General features: G+C 37.5%; 4 protein-coding genes across 14 annotated transcripts in view; 2 read left to right on the top strand and 2 right to left on the bottom strand.

Annotated features, from left to right (window-relative positions):
- Positions 1-416, bottom strand: part of LOC117211853 (tubulin glycylase 3A-like) — a 32295-nt gene extending 31879 nt beyond the window's left edge. For both annotated transcript variants that reach the window (XM_033456101.1, XM_033456102.1), the window contains exon 1: positions 288-416. The gene's annotated coding sequence lies outside the window, so the exon portion shown is untranslated. The remainder of the gene's footprint in view (positions 1-287) is intronic.
- Positions 1-17396, top strand: part of LOC117211854 (lysosomal acid glucosylceramidase-like) — a 35628-nt gene extending 18232 nt beyond the window's left edge. For 2 of the 10 annotated variants that reach the window (XM_033456115.1, XM_033456106.1), the window contains exons 2-8: positions 14521-14587; positions 14756-15086; positions 15464-15726; positions 15880-16311; positions 16637-16716; positions 16838-17112; positions 17227-17396. In XM_033456115.1, coding sequence (XP_033312006.1) covers positions 14533-14587; positions 14756-15086; positions 15464-15726; positions 15880-16311; positions 16637-16716; positions 16838-17112; positions 17227-17329 — 1539 coding nt within the window. In that variant the 5' untranslated portion in view covers positions 14521-14532 and the 3' untranslated portion in view covers positions 17330-17396. Of the gene's footprint in view, positions 1-7985; positions 8005-8511; positions 8533-12910; positions 13016-13787; positions 13887-14515; positions 14588-14755; positions 15087-15463; positions 15727-15879; positions 16312-16636; positions 16717-16837; positions 17113-17226 lie in introns of those variants that run through there. The other 8 variants (XM_033456112.1, XM_033456111.1, XM_033456107.1 and 5 more) reach the window with 8 other exon arrangements.
- Positions 17397-19850: 2454 nt separating this feature from the next.
- Positions 19851-22285, top strand: LOC117211871 (lysosomal acid glucosylceramidase-like). Its single transcript, XM_033456135.1, has 7 exons — positions 19851-19917; positions 19995-20325; positions 20574-20833; positions 20916-21350; positions 21497-21576; positions 21679-21953; positions 22061-22285. The coding sequence occupies exons 1-7, from the start codon at positions 19866-19868 to the stop codon at positions 22158-22160; spliced, it is 1533 nt and encodes a 510-aa protein (XP_033312026.1). The 5' UTR covers positions 19851-19865; the 3' UTR covers positions 22161-22285.
- A 263-nt stretch (positions 22286-22548) lies between these two features.
- Positions 22549-24898, bottom strand: LOC117211870 (39S ribosomal protein S30, mitochondrial). The gene is made up of 4 exons (XM_033456134.1): positions 24162-24898; positions 23432-24030; positions 22940-23333; positions 22549-22846 (listed from the first exon to the last, which is right to left on the bottom strand). Exons 1-4 carry the CDS (start codon positions 24704-24706, stop codon positions 22630-22632), a joined length of 1755 nt encoding a protein of 584 aa, XP_033312025.1. The 5' UTR covers positions 24707-24898; the 3' UTR covers positions 22549-22629.
- Positions 24899-25218: the final 320 nt, after the last annotated feature.

The following is a 25218-nucleotide window of genomic DNA, read 5'->3' as shown; positions in this document are numbered from 1 at the left end:
GCGTCTTAAAGTCTCAAAGTAATAGCACATCAAACTAAAGTTGAGAACATTAAAAGATTTATTTTCACTTTCTTTACGCAAACGGATTTTAAACATCGTCGTGTATTCGACCTTGTGACACATTTATCGAAGACGGAAACTATGACAACTAAGATTATAGTTATTAGAGGTAACCGGCCAAGATTCTCATAAATATCCGTTACAGAATTTCGAGATGAGATTGTCGGACAATTCATTTTCCTCATAAATTTTTATGAATTGGACTACTTCGAATCCGCGAAACTTACTTTCGTTTCTAGAAGGAGAAGCACGTGCTCGGCGTACAAACGACCTCCGACGAGTCGGTGACGAGATTTTTTTTTCCTTCGATAACGCACAGACCACCATGTTCCTTGGTTCACAAAGCAGAATCAACGACAATTGTCCTCGAGCGAGTCAAAGATCTCACCAATCGGAACCAACAGGACCGCTCATGTTTATGTCGTATAACGCGTTAAATAAATGTTCATTCGAGAGAAACGCGCGGTGCAATCATACAAGTCGCGACACTCTATTTGGAATTGTAGTTTCCGAAAAAATAGAAACGTAGGACAAGAACGAAAGACGAATGTGTCGATGTGTGAAACGGCGATAACGTACAGTTCCGCCTACGAATCTTTTTCACTATTCGACATCACCGATTCCTCGTTAGTCCGACTCGATTCTTTTTCCTTTCACACGCTTCTACTGCCGCGGTCATTTCAATTTCAAGATCGCGATCCTACTTTTACGTCAACAGGGGAATAGATGACATTGATATAAAATCGATTTTCCAGCGTGTGCAGGCCCTGTCATTATCGTAGTTTGACAAATTGACATATGATAATCGCTAGGTTTGTCCTCATTTTTTCCTTAACGCAATAATTTTTGTTCGACTCTTAGTGTCAAAATACATTTTATTCAAATTTACGTATCGTTTCCTTTTTTAATGTCGCCGTAACGATGTGGCAAAATTACAAAATTTCGCCTACAGAGATTCTATCGAAATCTTAAGATGCTGTTTTGTAAAAACAAAAACGTGTAGTTTTACGTTCGTGAACCGCGTCGCTTTCACTGCTATTGTTGCAATTCGAAAATAAATTGAGATCACACGTGGCTTTATATCAGGATTATTCTATAGAGATATTTCGCATGTGTAAAATTAAAAAAATCACCAACGAGTAACAAAAATCGAATAATACCTTTACGATACAAAAGATTCAAAGAACGTATCGACGTTTCTTCCGTTTATTTTGTCGTTTGCTTCTACGCTATACTAGTTTTACGAACGTCTCCAATACGATAAATGCAACAGCTAAAACGTTTTTAACACTATCGTTGTTGCATTTGTTGGTCGCGTTTCGTTCAAACTGGTAGATGCTTACGTGGTTTGCATAGAGTCTTCCTTCGTCGCGAACGACAACCGTTTACATTTTTACATTCAACGTCAAGACAAAGTACCGTACAAACATAAATAATTATAATAATAATAATAAATAAAAATTGATCAAAGACTGACTTTTTGATTCTACTAAGCGTGTACGCACCTGAACGATTTTAATCGCAATTTCGTCGCAAAGTCTTTCCACGAGCTCGTGTTTCCTTCTACTTAAATGCATAATTTGTCACAGCATTAGTGACAGTTAACTAATTTACGCACATACCTTGCCTCGCTAATCGCGAGCTTTGTTTTTCTTTACTATTGGAAAACTTTCAACGAAACGCGTATTCGTCTATTCAAAAGTTTCGTCGATACAACGAAAATATATACTTTAGAAGAGAATGAGTATAATATAAGAATAGGATAACAAAGAAATTAATCGCGTGGCAGATGTGAAGTCGAGGAAACGAGCGAGTCGTTAATGTCGATATTATCGAGAATTAGTAAAAAGGTGTTCCAATTTTCAATGTTCAAATATTCGACAAATGACAAATGGTAGATGACAAATTACAAATGACAAATGGTAAATGACAAATAACAAATGACAAATGAATTCGACAAATATTCAACAATATTAATTAAAATGCAAAGTAACAATTTATTTGGTTATCTTTCATATAAAATGTCCATTTAAATCCGTGATAATCGCGAAATAGATTATTAATCTATCGCGAAAATCGAGTCAACTAATTTTATCTGCTTATATAGGAATTAAGTAGATAGGAAGGTTGTAACGCCAACTGAAAACAGGATTAAATCAAAAGTTAGAAATAAAAGCGTAGCTCGGCAGAGGATCGATCGGTATTCGTTCGTAGTAGGTTGGTGGAAGATCCGCGGGTGAGGAAAATTTTCATCGATTTTCGTCGTTCGCGTAGTTCTTTCGTAAGTAACCGAGAGAAGAAGATGGCACCATCGCGAACAGAATTTGTAATATTTGCATCGTTCGAGGACTGCCGAATAGTTTGGCACACACGGCACGACATCTCGTGCGTACAACCGAAGAAAATAAAGAAACTGTTTGAACGCGATAACCCCAGCGACGATATGTTTCAAGGTGTCGGTGAAGCGGCTATTACGAACGAAACGAGCAAACTTTGAATCCCTCGATGCCGATTGTTACAAGCTTATAAACTGTACGACCGAGGATCGAATCTTTCAACGGAAAAACGTTCTTTCGATCTGTTTGGACTCCGTGCACGACATAGAAACGACGAAACTGCTGCAACCTGGTTAACGTTAACGTTACCTTACCTTTACCTCGGTCCATTTGTTATCCACCTACCGAGGAGAGCTTTGCCCATTCTACGAAAGCACGCTGTGCTATCGCGCCATCCCAACCTTCGTCCCTACGATTCGACGCCACGTCCGTTTCTCTTCACTGGAAACTGCAAATAAACCAGCCACCAATGCCGATAATAAAGACCTGGCACTCTGCTCGCCCTTATCACTCGTTATGCAGGACCTTCTATTTCTCCTCGCCGACAAAATTATTCAACGAGCACGCGATCTTACCGTCGCGCAAAATGCTTCCAATTAAACTTCCGCTCTTATCATATTTTACCCTTTGTTATTTTACAAATTCGAAACGAGTATCTTCTACGCTCGATTTCCTTCGTTGCCTTTCTAATTAACGTCGACGCTAAAAACGCCGAAACGCAACGATACTTGCTTTAAATTAGCGACGCAGATCGATTTTTTGAAATCGATTTCAAATCGTTCGAAGATCGTTAAGACCGTCAAAGTTCGTTCCGAAACGAACGTTACTTGGTTGATTTTCGGTGGCAGTTTGCGACTAACTTGCAGCAAAGTTAGGTAAAATTTGCGTTTCTTTCGTAGGAGAAGAACCGAAAGGGGGAGAGCGATTTGCTCGACGCGGCATAGCGACGACGATTAATTAGTTCTAGGTGAAAAAAAGCGGAGCACCGGACCGCGTGAAATTCGATCGATTCGAAGAGACGAGTCGCTACACGCATGCCAGTCAGCTCTCGAAAAGAACTCGCATACAGCAAACACGGAGCGATCAATCAAGCGCCATTCAACGACCATAATAAAATAACATGCGACAAGCTGGAGCTTTTTTACCAGCAATCGGACAACGTTACATACGCCGGCGATTTAGTTAACTGAATGGCTATTGAATGACTTTTAACGAACAATAGAGCGAAGAGAAATGCAAATTCCTCGAAAGCAACGAGTCTCTCTTTACCACGTTTGTCGGTTCGCGTATTGTCGCATCGAGGTGGATCATCGGAAGTGGCCACGTTCAGCCGAGTGGTCTCGAAAATACTATTGCGATTAAAGTAATTACGGATAGAGTCGAAATCTCGAGATTCGAATTCCACAATGAGAATCACGTTGAAACTGTGGAGACGATTTATCACGAAATTTTGGAAAGACAAATAGGCTTTTCTCGAATGAAAATAACCGGTAGAATGGAAAAAGCATCGAGGGACAGAGTGTATCGATGCAAGAATGTGCAAAGAATCCATTGAAAGAGAAAGCTGGGGAGGAACGAAGGAAAACGAGCAGAAGCGAAAGGCAACGACTCCGAACGCGTTGTTAAAACACGCGTTCAACGGCAGAGTAATATGTAGGATTGCACGGTAGCGGAAATGCGAATAAAAAGAGACGACAAGGAATGAAAAAAATGTTTGAAGGTACAGTAGAATAGGTGTGGCACGCCCGGTGGTGCTTCTTTATTTTTACCTCGAAACGGCCCGGAAGTGTGCGTATACCATGTACGTACGTATATACCGGAAGTATATTCTTAGGAAGAACGGAGGGAGCATAGAAATGGCAGAAAAACTTGCTCTATTTAACTGCAACTTTCATGGTACTCGGATTCATATGAAAATTAGTTCTCATTACAGTCAGCGGTCATGAAAAAATAAACAATAAAACGTTTCATTGGCAAGTACTTGCATACTCGCGGCTACTACCTGCATACGATAAACCATCTCGCGTTTCCAGTCGAGATAGTACTCGCTCGTCCTATCTCAAATCGTAAACTTCCGGCCTTAACTTAAAAACCGCGTCAACCCAGTATACCCGACTAATGAGAGTTTAATTAACATGTTACGTGTATCCGACATGTAACGTGTTTCCTGCTCGTCGCTCGGTCTGTCCTTTCGCACGGATTCTCCTCCTCCCTTCCCATCCTTTTTAACGCATTTTCCAACATCGCCTTTGCCAACAACGTTATTTTAGCTTAACAATTCATTCGCGCAATTTCCGAAAATATGGTAAACATAATCGTCACAAGCGCTCTACTTTGAACAAATAGCTCCGCTTCGATCGAATTAAACTCGATTACTAGAAATCATCTCGATAAATTTTCTTGAAGTTGAAAACCCGACAGAATTTGCAACTTGGTTGTCGTTGCGTTAAATTCTCATTGAGTTCGCTTCGAGCGAATAGTTACGGACAAAGCGAGTACGAAGAACGGGTATTCAAGGATGCGATAAATCTGCATTTTCTATACAAACTTTTCTCTCAGCTAAATACTTTTTCCGAGTAGTCCTGCTTGCTTTGTTTCTCAAGCAGTCGACCCGTGCGTTCCGGATTAAAGTCGTGTAAAGCATTTTTTCCACTAAATGTACGGCCAGTTTGATTTTGATAAGTTACGCAGAAAGCGGACGAGAGTTTTCACGTTGGTCTTGCGAGACGGTAACAAAGCGATACAACGACCAACTCTATAATCACGGCACATTACTCTTATTATCTGTACTCGCGGCAACAAAGGCAAATTAAGCCGTAAACCTCTCCAGTAAAATATAAGTTTCTTGTAAAATATGTTCATCCCGTACGTTCCTATCCATTAAGCATTATTCGTCCATCGATCGTTTTTAGCCGCCTAAGCAATTTCGTCTAGCTTGGATAATCGTTCTTTCTTTATGTAACGTACACGACGTTATTAGACTAGCGAATTTAACGAAACAAATAACTGCATAAAAAATTCTTATTCCGATAGAGTTCTCTTTGCCTTGAATTAGTGACTCTAAGGACTGGATTATGAAACAACGGATAAATATAAAGTATGAAACGACCTTACTGCAATGCATTAGCTTCCGAGGGACGCTATAAATATAGAATACCTGCAAATATAGCGGACTCAGGTGACACAGGGAAATAAAACTTTACGCTTTAAAGCACGGAAACCGTATTAAAATTCTTAAAATATTGCCTTATCACGTTGAATGCACTTAGCGTTGCATACGAATCCATTTCGATGCAATTTCCTCTTCTTCTATCGAGTTTGCTCGTTCGCCGAACAAATTACCGTTCAATTTTTCCCGATGGAAAATTTATCTACATCGGAATGTGTGCTTTGGAGAGAAGCTTTGATAAAAAAAAAAAAGCGTCTACGCTTGTATTCGACAAATTTAGATTTGCGAGTGCGATTTGAAGTAACAGCCAGAAATAATTCGGCTCGTTTCCAAGGACGTTTTCATTCAACAGTTCACAGAATGATAGATCATGACGAAATTAGGAAAATTATTCGACAAGGGAATTGGGCCAGAAGTTAAGGTGGAAACAATCAAGAAACTCAAAGGATATTCCACTTTCATCGAAGGCTGGAAGCAAGTTCAAATGGGCGAACGTCGTATTTGCTCCAACAATTTGCTTTCTATACCGTTCGGATTGCGATGTAATCCAGCGGGTCGCCGAGTGTTTGACCACGCGCTCGTCTAACCTCTCGCTATTATCTCAAACCGCTCCGTGACAAACTTAGGTCATTACTGGTGGTTCGTTTTCAGGCTGAGCGCAGCGCTCCCTCCACTTTGATATTCCTTATTCTTATTATCAGAATTACGAGATTTCGGTTCGTTTTCGTTAAGACTTCGCACACCTTGAGCGATAATCTCTTTGACGGAGGAAATGGAACGATCTTTCTGCAAAGGCATCGACTTTTTGCTAAGAGTAACGTTAACAGGAGAGTAATTGCTATTCCGATTTAAAGCCACCGAAACCACAGAGAGCGTATAGTCAGAAAAGAGAAATACAAATCGAACGCAAAATGAGCAAAAAGTACTCGTATTTCTCTTTATTAGTCTAAAAGTAGCTCTGCCAAAATGCTAAGATTTTACGCGAAGAAAATTTATTTTCTTTTGTCGAATGCGTTACTCAGTCGTTGCTCGTGCCGAGGTATCGTCTGGGTTGTCAAGGTTTTCAAAAAATACGTACAGTGTGTAAGAGATGATCTACCTGCACTAAAATTCGATCGATTTTCAAACTATCCCCGAAAGAACGAAAGCCCATCCAGGGAGGCTGTGCAGCTTAAACGTTAAATCTTCCCTGCTCCATACTGTGCGAATTCGATACTTTAAAACGAATAATATTCCAGATGTTGCTAATCGTACGCCATGCGTACAAAATTAAACCTAAACTGAAGCAAAATGGATGGACGAAAGGCAAGGTATGGTTAACAATGGTAGCATTCCATTGGAAGAAGAAAGTCGGTCGAAAGAATTCATTGGATGATATTAGAAGAGCTCGCACGAGCTAGAAAACCGAAGCCGAGGCTGAAATTTAATCAAATTGAAAGTTTTCTGAAAAAGGAACGTTGCTTGTATTTATTTCCTGCGCAGCGTTTCGACAATTGGAGCATAGAATGCAGAACGTAGCAACGATTTCATGCATCGCGCATGGACGTTGAAAATTCGTGAAAATTCGTTGAACGATGCTTCCTATCGAAAAACTGTGCTTCAAACTGTTATCAAGTGCTTCTTCTGTGGAGTATAGAGCAAAATGAAACAAAGAAACGCGTATCGTCGGACGAACGAATTGTTCCGAGGAACATCGTTGAACTCGGCTATATCGTTGAACGTGTACGAGACGCATTTTCCGCTTCTGCTAAGTGTCTCCTTTCGATAATAAAAGTAGATTCGATTCGTCGTTTTGACCTACCACTGTACGTTATTACGCAGCGATAGTCGAATCAGCGTCTTTGGTCGCAGATGCTGGCACGGTTGGTTAGAATTCTGAAATAAGAATATCTCGGAATAACGAGTAGTTTTGGGTAACGAGCGCGCGTGTGTAGACCAATAGACGGAACGCGTTCAGACGGAAGAAGCTAGAAAGTAGCTGAACGTACTATCTGCTATTCGTTGGTTGCTCTTTTGTATTCGGTAGTCGGTATTCAGTGGCGGGCCGATGGCTGCCGTGTTTGGCCAGGATTTTGACGTTGATGACGAGGGATGATAGATGCGTCCTGCATCCATTACGAAAAGTTGGACTCGAGGGATCGAGAGGCAGGCTAGCGCATGACTGCTGATACCGCCTCCCGCATCCGCATTACCGAGGATACGTTACGTTGCTCTTTCTCCGACTTCGGGATTATATAACACAGTAGAGATCGCTAAAAGTTCCACGTTATACGTATTTGCCTCGGTCGCGTTTCTCTTAGTAACGTTCAGCAGCAATATGTTCGTTCTTTAAATTTACTGTCTCGTACGATCGCACCGGATCAACGTTACGGTAGTTTCGGATTAGTTTATTTATTTATTTATTTATTTATTTATCGACGAACGCTTCTCACTTTGCAAGTAAGTTTTTTTCTCTCTTCTATTAAAGATTATTACGTCAAACGAATAACACGAAAAGCCAATGGGTGACTATATTTCCTATTTTTTACTAAAGTCAAAATCATATTGCCGTTATATCTTTACATACTTGCCAATGAATCAATCGAACCACGTATTTCGATCGTATATTTCGATGAAACTATACCGTATGTTCGCATAAACGAATAACGTATAAATGCATGCAACGCGATATAGCTAACCTGTGTAAGAATAACTCTTTGGCCAAACCGACGCTCTGCGTGGAAAAGGCTGACGGCCGTTATTCTTTTAACACCCTGTAGCCGGTAAGTTAGATCACGTTCCATGTAATTGATGCGATTCATATTCATAGGCCGGAATCAGAAGTAGCGAAGTAGAATAGCCGGCAATGAATCCGAACATCGGAAGTAGCGAAATAGCGTCGTCTTACGTTGAATACGCAAACGAACAGAAAGGAACGATAATTTCAAAACGAAAAGAAAAAGGACTGTGCGTTATTACGTGTCTACAGTAGGTATCTACTCACTGGTAAATATGAATGGCTTTAATATTCCGTAAGCACAAAGGCGCCACTTTTTAAAGTTCATGCATATCCCGGACGTGACCAGAAATTATTATAAAATCCTACGAAAATCTACCGCAGGGAGCTAGCAGAGTTAGATGCTACGAATAAAAAGCTGCACGCGTGTAAGAACCCTTTCTTTAATCATCTCTCGCGTTCTTTATCGTTACATTTCGAACGTGTTACCATTCGAATTTTCTTCGACGTTCGACTGTTCTCCGATTAGACGTTAAAGAGAGAGACGATAGTCCAACAAATGGCAATACCATATTAAGGAGTCTGCGGAATAATCCAATGACAGTGTACGAATATTTAAAACGAAATTAATCGTTCGTGATAGTATTGGTGCAGTTTCAAAAAGATCGCGTGACAAAAGTACATATTTCAAATGGTTTGATCAAATAGCTCAAAGTTTTTCGGATATCGACTGTTCTCGTCGAACTTGAGAAATTATCACGACAGTTTTATTTCGCTCGAGTCTTCGACTTTTGCTTTTGTTTCTTTATCGCATATTTCCGAGTTAAAAAGAAAAGTACCAAACTTTGCGCGAATAAAAGAACTGTCCTTACTTGAGACCAAGAGAATCGCTAAGGATAGAGTAACGTTATGTATCTGCTGATATTTTTTATCTTAAACTCAAGCACGAAATTACACGGTACATTTTCAACGATATTGACGACCATTTGTTCGTGCAAGCTTTAAATTATTTACAACAATACGTATAAAGGCCAGTTGCAATGTGAAGATACGTACACGTGTACAGAAGTAAATTGTAATTTTTAAGTGTATTTACTACTTTAAAATGATAATTAACTTATGTAAATCGCAGAGAATGTTTCTTAGCACTGTGATTATATTTTATCAGTACCAGTTGCCAATTAGATACGAACAACGACTGACGAAATAGATAGCATAATTAATATCCACTTACAAACATGCATTCTACTACGTACGAGTAAAGAGATATTTTTTATCCGGTTGAACGATCTTAGTTACGACTACGAAATATGGAAGAGACGGACGCTATTCGCGCTAGTATCGTGCAATTATATCGTTATCGTTCGATATGACGAAAATTAATCGAATCGTTTTGCACATTGACTACGATCGAAAGCACGAAAGAACTAGGAATTTGGACGATTCGTTAAAAAAAGGTGTCGTTTAATGAAAAACAGCATCGCGACCGGTATGGCGACGCGGAACACGAATCGCTGCCGCTGAAAATCGTCCGCGAGTATTTATACGTATATTCTATAGGAGTGTGACCGATGGCCTTAGCCACCTTAATTCGAACTAACATATTTCACATGTTCGCAGGAGCGAAGCACGTTTAGCGCCTTCGTTTGTCTCTTACTTTAATTTAATCTCAGCCTAAGAAAGTAAAGTGTCATCTATCCTTACAAACGCTGTCAACATCGAGCCCTTCGCTACTTTCCAGGATTAGTTGGGAACAGTTGCGTTCTTCCTAGCCAAATACGCGTTTCTATGTTTTCAAAACCAAGAGCCATCGTTAAAACGAAGGGACGGAAAGGGAAAGACGCGTTTAAATGCAAACGACAGATCGACGTAGAACGTTTCACTGAGACATCGAAACACCATTTGATTAACATTTTCATCGCATCTGGAAAGTTTAGAGTTCTTAGAAAATTCAAAATTACAAATTTTCATTAAAAACTTTCGCTACCGATTTGCATAATTATACCGTTCTACTGCTTCGTACCGTACCACCGACGCAAGATTAAACTTCCTTATATGTTTCGATCTACTTTTCTTGACATTTATCCAGTAAATTTAACTTCGCACGCGTTTATTTACATCGATAGAGTAGCAATTAATTAAAACTTTTATGTCACGATCGATCGTCAAGATCACAAGCGAAGGTATCGCACCTATGAATTTGATCTATACCGTGGAATTTGAACTTTAGATTGCATTTTTGTGCCTTGTATAAGCTATTGGAACTTGTCTTGTGCCTGCACACTGTACAGTGCACACTCGATAGCGATAGTCATCGTGGATAAATGTCGTAGACAGTGAACCTGCGGAACGGATGTGGATGCAGGATCCCCTTGAGCCTAAATCCTTCGCTCGTCCACACAAGGACTTACTTGCGTGCTCTTATCGCCGTCTATCGTCGATTCGTTAGTCGGGTTACCGTCTATTTCTCCTAATTTACACTTCACGTAATTGACACAAACGAACACTACTTACGATTCGTAAGGTACTAAAAATCTATCAAGGCTGAAAATATTTCGGACACTAATGATACTCCTAATTTATAAACGCGATGTCAAGGCGAAAGCAACGATGTCCCGCACAATGTTTCCAAGGACGTTTATTTTAAAATTCACGTTTCCTTCGCGTTCGTATCTTATCCACTTATCAAGCTATCTTGCGACTCGATCCACTTATCGACGTATGCGCGAAAATTATTTTTTTTCCTGTTACCTGAATTCTCTGTTCTCGAGAGCGATTAATTTCACAGGGAATTTCGCACCGCTCTGTCTTCGCGACCTTATTTCTCAATGTATGTATCTATCATAGTTATGATATGCGGCTAGAGTCACTGATGATTACCAAACGAGGAAGAAACACCGAGTGATAAGCATTCTCATTACTAAACAGTTTGGGAAGGTTAAACCGATAATACAAAATGTTTTTAGAAGATAGTCACGTATCTGCATTGTCAAGGAAATAATCGGGTATCGTTGGCATTGAAATCTAAATATTCAAAGACTTGCAAACGTAATTTATGATCGTACCATTAAAGTTACGATAAATAAAATACAAATACATGTACATATAGAAATCTGGATATACGACATCAATTTTAAATCAAACTGCATTTTTAAAAGTAATGCGGCTGAATGAAAGCTAATTGACGAGAGAATGAAAGACGGACAAAGCGAGACGACTTCGATTCGAAATGTCTCGTTGCGCGCAACTTTATTCCAGAAATTCGTTCGATTCGAGAAATTCGTTCAAATGTAATTTTCGACCGAAATGTCAATTTTATTCCGCTATTAAAATTGATCGCGTCGTTGAGCGCGACTCGATCCTATTCCTACGTTTGTACCACGTGTTGTCTTTACGAAGTACCTTTTCGAACGATTCCACGTAATAATATACACAACACGATCATTTATTGTTATGTTCACAATATTCTATTTAATGGATTCTCTCAGGTTGAATTTTGTTCGACTATTTTAGGTTCAACGTTGGTTGTGATCTATTTTTGCTTCGCTACTAATACGATCTACTGTCAATGATGACACACATCCGCTAATCCGCCACCTCTTGATTCAAGATACACGATGCTGGCGAATCGCAAGGCGTCGTCGTTTCCAGACTACAATGATATCGTTCGTCAACACCGAATCTGTGGTCTGAAACTACACATCGCGATTATCTCGCTTCGATAAATATTTAACTGATATATGGAGTATAAAAATGAAATATACTGCATTTCACCGCATTGTTATTGTTGTACAAAAGATTCTCACCAAGTATTGTTCTCGCTATAGTAAGATTTCACGAAAATCGCTCAAGTCGCTTCTGGAGCAAAACCTCGGCGCATTCTCTTTTTATCCAAAGTTTGTCGCCCGTTGATTTTCACGAGACAGAAACGATTAACTTCGTTAAAGCTGACTGAATGCCGCCACGCGAGCAATGAATTTACAAAGACTTCGTCTTTCATACTTTTGCTTAATCGACATGCTGACGTGAATATCGTTTAAGCTGAACTTTCGATATTAAACGGCGCTACGTAGTTCGAATAAAAATCCGAAATATTTCGAAGATTCTATCGTATTTGTAAGATTCAACGTTGCATTCGAATAAGCGAATAATCAAGATTTTATTGAAAATGTTAGATGGGAGCAACGCTTTCTCGAAAAGAGAATATGTGGAACAAAATGTTACCGCTAGTAACGTACCTTGCACAAAGCGAAAACGCGTATGTTTAGTCTGGTGTATCTCTTTCTGGGATAGAGTCATATGCGATTGTGTCGTACGCGAGCGCATCGTGCTAAATCAGTGATTCCCAAAATGTGCGTCTCGGAATAAGATTAGGTGCATCGCCGCGAAAAAACGAGATACTTTTTTCTTTTTTTTTTTTTTATCAATGTTCGTGTGTACAAATGCCTCTTTGGAATAAATTGTAAAATTTATATACCACGTACGTCGCGTTATCTCTACATTTTTAAAAATGCGCCGTGACTAAAAAAAGTTTGGGAACCACTGTGCTATATCGCCAAGTCTCGCGTGCCCCACCATCAAAATTATACCATTTTAGAATATATATAAAGAACTGAATTTCACTTCTTGGCCAGTTTCGACCTTAAATTCAGCACATCGCAGTAACATTTTACGAGATCGGGTTCAAACACATTTTTCCAAACATATTTACAGATCGTTGTATTCGTTTATTCGGTGAGTTTTTCAAGAACATCCCGTGCCACTCGCGAATTTTACTTGCATTGGTCATCGCACATCGGTTCATGCATAAACGCGAGACTCATGTTCTTCCCTACGGTCTATGTCCTGCGCCTCGTAATCCTAACAAAGATACGTATAAAGCAGTTTACGATCTATTCGGTTAAACGCTTTGATCATTCGTTTAGAATTTGATCAATCCGCTTAGAAAATTCCTACGCTTTTTATAAGCTCTAAGTATCGATACAACTAGAAAATAATGGCAATAATGAGCAAACTTGTCCCTCTTCTTTCTGTTCTCGCGTTGTTCGATTATCGTATTCTCTAAACATAGGTAACAAGTGCATGACACTGCAAAAAAAAAGCAAGGAATATATTCTTGATAAAAAAAAAGATCACAAAAGTGCAGGTAAAATGGTAAACAATTCACGGTCTATTTATAAAGCATGAGAAATAATATCTTATAAGACGTATACATATAATATACTCGCATGCATATTTATTGTTTCAAATAACATTCCGTCTCGCTAATACTCGCTATATATCTCATATATATTTTCTTTCGTAACATAGCCAATTAAAATTTTCTTTGTCGTTCCGATATACTTGCGGTATCGCTATGTATATTACCAATTAGATAGCTATAATTCGAACGAAATTACAAGATCTTTCACTTGCCTGAATAGTTTGCAGGGCAAAATGAAAGAAATTTGCATTCTCGGCTATCACGAGAAACGATAACGTACTAGTGCATAAATAAGTAATCGATATAGCGTGGTCAGAAATGTGCATAAAATGCGGCGATTCATTGCACGATACAGTAGATGACATCCACGATTCGAACTATACGGAGAGCCTTAGACGAACGGTAAAGCCAAATCGAAATTCTACGTGTCAACGTTTTCATTTCACCGGCGTCATGGTCGTACTTTGAGACATTTTCGGTTTATAAACGCTTTATACGTCAATAGCAATTTCCTTTCTGTTGTTTCGTCGAGGCGAGGCATTCGACACTCGACTTGTTAAAATATATTTTCTCTAGGCAATCGTTATAACGTGAAATATACAGCTATGATCGATAACTACATTGTTCGAGGTCCGAAAGTTCGTTGGAATGTGTGTTTCAATCCGAAAGCAACCGTCTACAGATCATTGTTGCAACTAACCTGTATTTCTCAGAAAGAAGGAAAAATAGTGAAAAAGAAGAGAGAAAGATACGAGGTATTCGTAGATATAGGTAACGCGAGCAGCGAAGCAACGACGCGACAGGTGACGCAACGTACAGACTGCCGAGAACAATACGTTTTATGAAAAAGAACCGAACACATAGGAAACATCCGATCGTTCAAATGTTATATTCAACCGCACCTATCGAAGAACGGAATCTTTCTAATATAATAGATTCTTTCGCTTTCGCGCAAATCAAATGGGAAGTCGCTAAAACACGTAATTCTTTAAAATACAAACCTACGTATATGTATGTGAATGTTCTGTTTCAGTAGTCATCGATAATTATGTGGGACAAATGCAAAGCGCCGCTTCTGCTTGTAATATTGGTCATCGTTGCAAGTAAGGATAAATCTTGACAAATTTAACAACGATGTTCGCAAAATAAAAAATACCCGAATTCAAAGTATTTTTCTTCCTCTAATTATATGCTATACGTTTTAACGTTAGCTCGCGCAATTGCATCTTACCGATTGTAAAATATTTAACAACAGATATCTTTAATCATAGGCGATGCAAATGACTGCGTGCCTCGAAATTTTGGCCAGGGCAGTGTCGTTTGCGTTTGTAATGCAACCTACTGTGACGAGCTACCGGACAGCAACCCCAAAGTCCCAGAGAGCGGAACGTTCTACTGGTACGTTTCGAGCAAAGAGGGTCTCAGGCTGAGCATGCTACAGGCGCGGATGGGTTCTTGTCAAAATTCCAGCGCCGATACAGTTCTACATATAGATACATCGAGAAAATATCAAACCGTCTTAGGCTTCGGCGGTGCTTTTACGGACTCGGCGGGAATAAATATCAGAAATCTCAGCGAGGCTACTCAGGACCAATTGATGCGGTAATTAAACCTCGATAAATACACAATTATGCAACGAACATATTACATCTCTACGGTTACGTAAAATTTTCAAATAGCGCCTTAATATTTCACAAAATATTTCCAAGATCTACGATTTATGAGTAAATGTGAAAACGATCGAAATTTGTTTTATCTTTTTATTTTTAAAGTTACGAATTATAAAACATCGTTGAAAAATTCCGAAAAGCGAATATGAACAATGATGGACTTGTAGTTCTTAAAGAAATTGATAACACGATAACGTTTGCTTCTTGAATGTGCGACATGATTTGACGTAATTATTTGAACATGATATTACCTCGATCTAATTACGTATGTTGCTATACGTACAACTGAGGGTGTTTAATCGCTTGCAGGGCGTACTACGGTTCAAACGGGAGCAGGTATTCGTTAGGTCGAATACCAATCGCTGGAACTGACTTCTCTACGAGACCTTACACGTACGATGACGTCGCTGGTGATGTGTCACTGCAAAACTTTAGCCTCACTGAGGAAGATTACGATTATAAGATACCATATCTAAGAAAAGCCATTGAATTAAACCCGGATGTGAAATTCTTTAGTGCTGCATGGTCAGCTCCGCCATGGATGAAAACTAATGATCGAATCAATGGATTTGGTAAGTGTGTTGATACGATATCGAGAAGGAGAAAAAATCGAAGAAAAAACGATAGAAAAATGTATCCTTTTTATTTGAAAACGAACCGTTTCAAATAATTCCTTAAGCCTGTTTCGTAATATATTATAATACTAATTTACAATTTATGTCTAGGGTTTTTAAGGAAGGATTATTATCAGGCATTTGCCAATTACATAGTAAAATTTTTGGACGCGTATAAAAGCAATGGCATCGATGTATGGGCCGTTTCGACAGGAAACGAGCCATTAAACGCTTATGTACCTTTTGATCGCCTCAACACTATGGGCTGGACACCAGACACTCTCGCTAATTGGGTCGCTAACTATGCGGGTCCAACTTTGGCAGCGTCCGCCCACAATGGCACACAAATTCTTGTTCTAGATGATCAGAGAATCGAATTACCTTGGTTCGTAAATAAAGTCTTCGAAGATAAAACCGCGAAAAAATACATCGTTGGTACAGCCGTACATTGGTATACGGATAGTTTCGCTCCGCCAATATTATTGGATTTAACACACAATGGTTCTCCGGATAAATTTATTCTCATGACTGAAGCATGTACAGGTAAACTATTCAAATACTATATCTCTGTAACAATTACGGAACAGTTTAACGCAACGCTCGCTTTCTCTAACAACTGTTACAAAGCATCGCTACACACAAAGAGCAAAAGTTTGCTTTTTAAATATACATATACCTATATCGAGTTTTTCTTCCAGAAAAAAGTATCTAGTGATTTTAATTGAATTTTAAAATCAACTTAAATAATATGTTTCCTTCGTGAAACGTCAGTTCCATGGACGTTCTGTAGTAACATTTCCTTTTTGAACTATTATATATTACACGTGATCAACAACTATATATAACGGTAACATCATTTTATACGCAGGTGCCGGAACTTTGGATTATCCAAAAGTTTCCTTAGGTTCGTGGAGCAGAGGGCAGGAATATATCTTAAGCATAATACAGGTATGGTAAATGGTTACAGTTATAATCGTGTACGAGACGTAAAGTTTTTTAATTGAAAACATTATACATTAAACACGTACAAAAATTACTTCTACTTATAAGAAAAATATTCTGTTTGAAGTACATGAATCATTGGTCGGTTGGATGGGTAGACTGGAATATAGCTTTAGACACAACCGGTGGGCCAAACTGGATTCAAAATTACGTCGACTCGCCCATTATTGTAAATGCAGACGCCGATGAATTTTATAAACAGCCAATGTACTATGCTCTTAAGCACTTTAGCAGATTCGTCGATAGAGGCTCCGTTAGGATTGCTATCACCGATACGCACAACGTTAAAGCTACAGCCTTCGTAACACCTTCGGATCAAGTCGTAGTTGTTCTATATAACAAGTAATCACAGTTTATTTTACAGAAAATTACGAAATAATTTACCAATTACTCAGTTTTCAACATTGCTGGGATTGAGTTTAATAATTTGTTCACGAAATTTATTTTCTTTTACAGCAATACCCAGAAAAAGAACATCGTTATCAATGATCCGAAAAAGGATCCTATTTGCTTGGAATTACCTGCATACTCCATGAATACCGTAATTTATGCACAATAACTTGTAACAACTTGTAAGTTACAACTTGTAACTCGTTGATTATTAAATATGATTTGTAATATCGTCATATTGTATGTACCGATAAATGGCAACGCTATAACGCTATAAATTATAAATAAATTATAACGCTAATATATAACATAATAAAACGTGCATCTCGAAATTGAAATTCTCTCCATACTATTCCAGACGAAGACTTACATTTTGCGACAATAATCGATATACCTGATAAGAATAACGAATCATCGAGTAACAGTCTATTATCTATTGACACGATAAAGCGAAATTGAAAAATCTGAAATGTTCATATCTTCGTCTACTAACTGAACTTTCCCTTTCAAATTTATCTAATCCTTATTTCACTTTAGCTGTGTACATATTGTATATCAATACCATATACAGGGTGGTTGGTAACTGGCGGTGCAAGCGGAAAGGGGGTGATTCTACGCGAAGAAAGAAGTCGAAAATATAGAATAAAAATTTCTTTTTTAATTTTTTTTTTTTTTTTTAATTTTTCTACAGTGAGATCCGTTATAACGAGACGCGATAAAGTGCACGCGTACCGAGCGAAAATTCAAAGTCGATTTTCTCGAAAACAAAGCCTCGAACGAAAAATTTTCCGCTTGTACCACCAGTTACCAACCACCCTGTATATGTATCGCATCTATTAGGTCATCCCATAAGTTCCTGCCGTTTTTCGAGCGGTTACATATGTTAAGATTGTTCACATACCTTTCAGTCTCATGAAAAAATGTAATCCCCCTCTCGTTGTACAACTTCTTCTCATTTTTCTGGTAGGGCCATTATTCCGTCTCGATAAAAGTTCTCTTGTTTTTCTTTAAAATAATTTTCTAAGCTATTTTTGAGAATGTCAATATTTTCAAATTTTTTACCTACTAAAAAGTGTCGTAATGCTCTGAACAGGTGGTAATCAGATGGGGCAATGTCTGGGGAATATGGGGGATATGGTAAAATTTCCCAATTAAATTCAGACAATTTTTTTGTAACGCTTTTCGCGACATGCGGTCTAGCGTTGTCGTGATGGAAGATAAGGTTGTTCCTATTCGCTAAACCTGGTCGTTTTTCAGCTAGTGCTTCCCTTAATTTTTCTAACTGAGCGCAATATTTGTCTGAATTAATGGTATCACCACTAGATAAAAGTTCAAAATAGAGTATTTCTTTATAATCCCACCATACACACGAAAGAACTCTACGTGGATGTAACCCTGGTTTTGCACAGCGTTGAGGTGGCTGATTTCGTTGGGACCAGCTACGTTTCCGTTCAGGGTTTTCGTAAAGTATCCGCTTTTCATCACCAGTTACCAGGCGTTTAAGGAATGGCTCGTGTTTATTACGCGCAAGTAATGACATGCACGCTGTCGTTCGTTCAAGACGGTTCCGTTCCGTAAGTTCATGGGGCATCCAAACGTTCAACTATGACACCATCCCCATTTTTTTAAACACCTATGAATCGTTGTCGTAGGTATTTTCAGAACATTGACATCTCTTGAACTGTCAAACTTCGTGATTTTTCAACAAGATCCCGAATTTTATCTTCGTCTGTCTGAGGAGGACGTCCGGAGCGTTCCTCGTCTCCTCAACAGAAATTCCCGGCTATAAAACGTTGGAACCACTTCCTACAGGTGCGAGATGAAAGCGCATTTTCTCCGTAAACACCACATATGGTTTTCGTGGCAATTGTTACAGAACTTCCTTTCCGAAATTCATATAACACGAGATGTCGAAAATGGATACGCATTTCACTCGTGATTTTTTACCGTTAGAAGTCACTGTCTTCACTATATTACGATTTTATACCCACGAAAATCTGCTCTAGCCTGTTCTCGATCAGCTAAGCTCAAGTGCATTAGTCCTTTATCGCCATATGTTCATAGATCGACACATGAAATGTATACACAAAAGTCGACACGAACTTATAGGATGACCTAATATGTATACGTAATATATTTATATGTATATATACAAAAATTAATATATATAATAATGTATAAAAATACATTCATTTAAATAGAATGTACGTATATTAGGTTGTCCGAAAAGTTTTTCTTTCGTTTTATGAGGAAATAATGGACGCACAACGTTTTTTGTTTTATATTATTTTGTCGAATTACGTACGATCCATTTTGTTATGTCGAGATAAACACCGCGACATTTCACAAACTTGGTTTCGCGTTTGTATGAAAGTGCACTGTTGTAAAAAACCCGTTTACGAAAGAAAGACATTTTTCGGACAACCTAATTACATTGTATAGGAATTTATAGAAGTCGATATGTAAACAAGCAGTAAAGTTATTATTATTATCAGCACAAGACAATTATTTACTCGGATGATACCGCCAAAAATTAGAAAAGAATCATTTAGAAAACAAACAGATAATATATTAACTATAAGCGACAGGTAGGTGAAGATTAGATAGCTTACTATTTTTGTGTGCATGACAATATATATACTTATATAAATTCGAGTGCCGGTTAGCTTCTATTCATATTTCTGCTTTAGTTTTCCACAAACACCATGAGACACGCGTGGAAGACACTTCTGCTAGTTACTTTCTTCTTCAGCAAAGGTAAGCTCTCGTTGATTGCCGGTGAAGATAAATTTCATTTCTGGCGAACTTAGTGGAAATATTCTCATTCATCATAGGTATCGCGAATGAGTGCGTGCCGTACCGTATAGACAACGATGTAATCGCATGTGTTTGCAATGCAACATATTGCGATGGACTACCAGATGGTAGACCGGAAGTTCCAGAGGAAGGTAATTCTTATTGGTATGTGTCGAATAAACAGGGGCTGAGAATGAAGATGTCAGAACTAAAATTCGATAGCTGCGAAAATTTCCCTGTGGACGTAACGCTCACCATAGATAATACGAAAAAATATCAAACGATTTTTGGCTTCGGTGGCGCATTTACCGATTCTACTGGTATAAACATAGCAAAACTCAGCCCAGCTACTCAACTTCAATTGATTCGGTAATCATTGATATCTACAGAGATAATGTGATCAATATTTTAAATATCCACGATACTGTGATATCTCTTTTCGGTAAAAGTTGCGCCATACAAAGAATCTACCCTATGCTTGTATATAATTTTATTTTTCCATAAACCTCGTCGCATATCTCTTTTAAATTTATCGAATTTATAGAATTGAATTGTCAATCGAGGTGTACGATCCTTTTTATTTTACATATATAATTATAACGTTGAATTATTTATAGAGCATATTATGATCCAAAGGAAGGAAGCAGATACACACTGGGTCGTATACCTATTGGGGCGAGCGATTTTTCAGAAAGATCGTATACGTATGACGATACGCCCAATGACACCACGCTTAAACACTTTTCACTTGCGAACGAGGATTTCGATTACAAACTACTATATGCGAGGAAAGCGCTTGAATTCAATTCCGAAATTAAATTCTTCAGTGCTGCATGGACTGCTCCATTATGGATGAAAAGCAACGACAACGGACTCAGTACGTATGATAGAAGTGTGCTAAAACAAATTAGAAAATCAAAAAAAAAAAAACGGTAATTAATCTAATAATCGTTGATTAGCTTTCTTAAAAGAAGAGTATTACCAAGTCTACGCTGACTATCTGCTAAAGTTCCTCGATGAATATAAAAACAACGGTATTGACATATGGGCTATTACGACTGGTAACGAGCCACTAACTGCCCTTATTTTTAAATTGCCAAATATCTCTATGGGATGGGAACCCGAAACAATGTCTAATTGGATCGCTAACAACTTGGGTCCGACATTAGCATCGTCGCCGCACAATAAAACACTGCTTTTCGCCTTTGATGAAAATAGACAGGTATTACCCAAATTTATCGAACCAACGTTCCGAAATCAAAACGCAAAGAAATACGTTGCCGGGACAGCTGTACATTGGTATCAAGATTCCAAAACTCCCGCAGATGTATTAGATCAAACCCACGATGAGTTCCCAGACAAATTAATTTTCATGACCGAAGCATCTGTAATAGGTAAGCCTTTTATGCGCACACTCGCACATACGTAGTATCCTATGAACGAAAAATGCACACTTTTTACTTGCGAAGGATTGTAAAAAGTCGAATTTGCAAAATAATTAGTTTACGAACTTATATCGACATGGTACTCCTCGCCATAGGACCTCCAATATGGAACACTTCGAAAGTTAAATTGGAATCGTGGCATCGAGGTGAAAGATATATTTTAAGCATAATAGAGGTAAAAGAGCCTACATGATTTTATGGTCGTTTTACTTGAAGAATATTTATCCTATTTTCAAATATAAAAGTTAATCGTTAACGAAACGTGTTTTGCATCAAGTACATGAACCATTGGTCAATTGGTTGGGTGGATTGGAATTTAGCTTTGGACGAAACTGGTGGACCAAACAATGTTAATAATAATATCGACGCAGCTATTATCGTCAACCCGAAAACCGATGAATTTTATAAACAACCTATGTATTATGCTATCAAACATTTTAGCAGATTCGTTGACAGAGGTTCTGTTAGAATTTCTATTACCGATACCGATACTATCAAATCTGCAGCCTTCGTTACACCTTCAGCGGAAAACGTCGTTGTCCTATACAATAGGTGAAAAAAATTGTTATTATTACTATTATTGCGTAATTATTTAACATAAAATGATGAAATGTTCATTTTTATCCTAAACAAACTTTTATCTTAAATTTCTATTTCAGGGCTACTTCCCCAAGACACGTAGTTTTGAAGGATGTACAGAAAGGTACACTTTGTTTAGAATTATCTCCGCAATCTATGAATACTCTGAAATACAAATAGTATGACTTCCTTACTATATTATATCATTATATTATATATTATATTAGTTCTAATTATAAATCGTTATTGTAAGAGATAAATCGAATAAAAACCCATCAGTGCAAATAAAAATATTCATGTATATAGTTCAACGTCATGTTCAATTGATGTAATCAAACTGTTATCGGAAATGTAGACCATTTTCAAAAGTTAATATCATATCACGAAAAATTTCATTCCAATAGTAAGATTACTTTATCGATACGATCGAGACATCTTCGACTTATACAGATACCAGCTCTTTTATATTGTATGTTAAACTATAAGAACGCGAAAAATAGTTGTTTAAAGACGTATAATTATTGCTGTACGGATTGATATTGAAAGGAAAACTATTGAAATAACGTTCTAATTGAAATTTAACTGATAACTGTTCTCTTTATTTTTTATTAATACAACATTTGTATTCAAGATACATAAGCCTAGTGGTTTATGCATTTGGATAATATGTTTTCGCCCAACGGCCTATTTTTCTCTTTTTCGGATTTTCTCTTAAACATCTTGGTATATAAGGCGGCTGATGCTGATTTAATCTTCGTTTCGCAGCCGAGAAACCAAACTGCCACGGGTCACGTTTCTTATCAACAGGGCGAGTAGCGTTATCAATCATATATATTTTCTGCCAATGATATATTTCAGGCTGTAACCTGTAAAGCAAAGAGAAATTAATGTTTTTATGTGATGATAATTAATCGTTTCTTAGTATATATAATAGATTATTTATACATATATGTACGTACTGATGTCTTGGTCTATTAGACATAAGGTGCTTAAATCTTGTTTCTAACCATGCTTTTCGTTCGGGATCAGTAATGTCAGCAACATATTTCACAGATTCGCCCAAGTATGGTTTCATATTTTCATTACTTCGTGCTGCAGGCATATTGATATAAAACGCGATCAATTTTTTTAAAACATCTTCGTTGAACCCTTGAATTTTTCCATCCTCTATTTTATCGAACAACATCATTGGTTCTGTTATCCAACATATATTACGCGCAGGATTGTTATCTGCATATTCCCAATGTAATAAAGTGGTGTTCAACTGGTAAACACAGAAGGACCAATATTGACCGTTTGTCAAAATTGTTTGCGACACTAATGGATATGTTATATCGTTGAACGTAGAAAAGCCTGAAATTAAAAAATGTAAGAGGAAATAAAAAAACATGTATAGTAAGAAACATTGAAGTAACTTCGTTAAAAGAAATATTTATCGCATAATGTATTACCTTGATAACAAGCCTGCGATAACAACCAACTATAAGATGCAAAAATAGCTTGCACGGTAATTGCTTCTTCATCCTTAATCTTTGAATTAAAAAATACATTATTTATATTGTGATAAGATAACAAACCAAATTCAGCAGGATCACCGGGCCAGAAACCAGGTATATTAGTTGCATGTTTGTACGAAAACTTATAAGTTAGTACCCTAGGATCGAATTTGAACTCAGGAATACTTAATTCTGGATTAGTAGAGTATATTGGAGAAATAATCTCCTTTAAAGGAAATTGATGTCTTAATTGTAGAATTGGAGAACCAACATATTGAACAGGCATATTTATTGGATCATTTGCATATTCTTTCAAATTTTCTATCCCCTCTCTTGCTTTTCTCTGTAGAGTCGGACGTTGTATGTCACCTGCAAACCAAAATGCTTCTATTCTTGGTTTAAAATCTACTTCAGTTTCCAATAAATGTGGTGTCGTCGAAGATAAAGCTGACAGCATTATTCGATTGATTTGAAAAACAAGTGCATTTGTAACAGCATCGTTTAGCAATTTCTCTTTAATATTTTCTATTTCCTCTGTTATTTCTTGCTTCTTTCTGTAATGTATTTTTATGACATTAATTCTATAAATTATTTCTGTAAATGTAAATTTATTAATACTTTTATCGCTTAAGGGAAAATTATTATTATTATTTTTATACTTCTAACACAAGGCAATTATACTCACAATCTATGATTATATTCAAAAATAATAACATTTTCTATATGTTTTGTAATAGTTTGTACCAGAGCATCTAATTTTTCAGTTGTGATAATTGAATCGTAAAAGTCCGGTAATTTATTAGAATTTGTAACATGAGTACGTGTAATGTATTGAGCATGTTTCAATGAATTGTATGGAATTTTTCCTTCTTCTAAACATAATGATTTCCAACCATAGTAATGTGGCATATTCACACCAATTAATTTTTCCTCCACAGTTTCTAATTTTTTAATTTTATTATGCCACTTTTCATGTTTCCTCTTAAGCCTACCATGATAGGATAAATCCAAAATAGGAGGATATATTACATTTTCCGTATTATCCAGCGCGATACTCGCACATTTTCTTATAACAGTTTTTAGAATACTTGTAGAATAGTTTGGTAAGAATTTCTGTAGCCCTGTATACATGTTAAAAACCGCTGGATATATTTCAATTATTATTAGAGATACAGAGGTTATGTGTAAGTCTTTAACTATATTGTACACGATTTCCTGGTTATCGTTCATACATCTTTCTACGAATCTTATATTTCAATTAATAAATTACGTAGAATACTTTGTAGAAAAAGTAGATACTACATATAATAAAAATAATAAATTACAGGAGATATACACACTTGTGTATATATATACATATGTATATGTGAACTTATATCCATCAATCTCTAACCCTCTCGCTTCGGGTGCCGCTTATAGGTGGCGCCCGCGAGATGACCTGTGAGTATGAGTGCACTTATAGGTGGCGACCACACGATGAATCCTGGGTTCGGCACCCCGTATATCGGGCATACACCAATGCCATCTGTAGTCAATAATATATTTTTTCGTTAGCGGCGGAACATTTTCTGTTGATTTTATTGATATATTGGATTAATCGCTTCTTAAAAGTTACTCATTGTTGAAACAACATCAAAACGTTTTACGCAATATATTTCAAACATCCAAACGATCGTATACTGTTTCGTGCCAAAAAATCTGTTAAATCCATTGACAGTGAAACGATATTTCATATCGTTTCC

Source organism: Bombus bifarius, unplaced genomic scaffold (assembly GCF_011952205.1).
Source record: "Bombus bifarius isolate JDL3187 unplaced genomic scaffold, Bbif_JDL3187 scf7180000008263, whole genome shotgun sequence".
Classification (NCBI taxonomy): domain Eukaryota; kingdom Metazoa; phylum Arthropoda; class Insecta; order Hymenoptera; family Apidae; genus Bombus; species Bombus bifarius.
This window is presented reverse-complemented; position numbering and strand designations above follow the sequence as displayed.

Excerpts from the sequence above, each read along its gene's own strand:
- LOC117211870 (XM_033456134.1), bottom strand. The coding sequence starts at position 24,706 with ATGAACGATAACCAGGAAATCGTGTACAATATAGTTAAAGACTTACAC. Across the intron at positions 24,031-24,161 it reads TTTGAATATAATCATAGATT|AAAGAAGCAAGAAATAACAG; the intron begins GTGAGTATAATT and ends AATACATTACAG. Across the intron at positions 23,334-23,431 it reads ATCGCAGGCTTGTTATCAAG|GCTTTTCTACGTTCAACGAT; the intron begins GTAATACATTAT and ends TTTTAATTTCAG.
- LOC117211871 (XM_033456135.1), top strand. The coding sequence starts at position 19,866 with ATGAGACACGCGTGGAAGACACTTCTGCTAGTTACTTTCTTCTTCAGC. Across the intron at positions 20,326-20,573 it reads ACTCAACTTCAATTGATTCG|AGCATATTATGATCCAAAGG; the intron begins GTAATCATTGAT and ends AATTATTTATAG. Across the intron at positions 21,351-21,496 it reads GACCGAAGCATCTGTAATAG|GACCTCCAATATGGAACACT; the intron begins GTAAGCCTTTTA and ends TCCTCGCCATAG.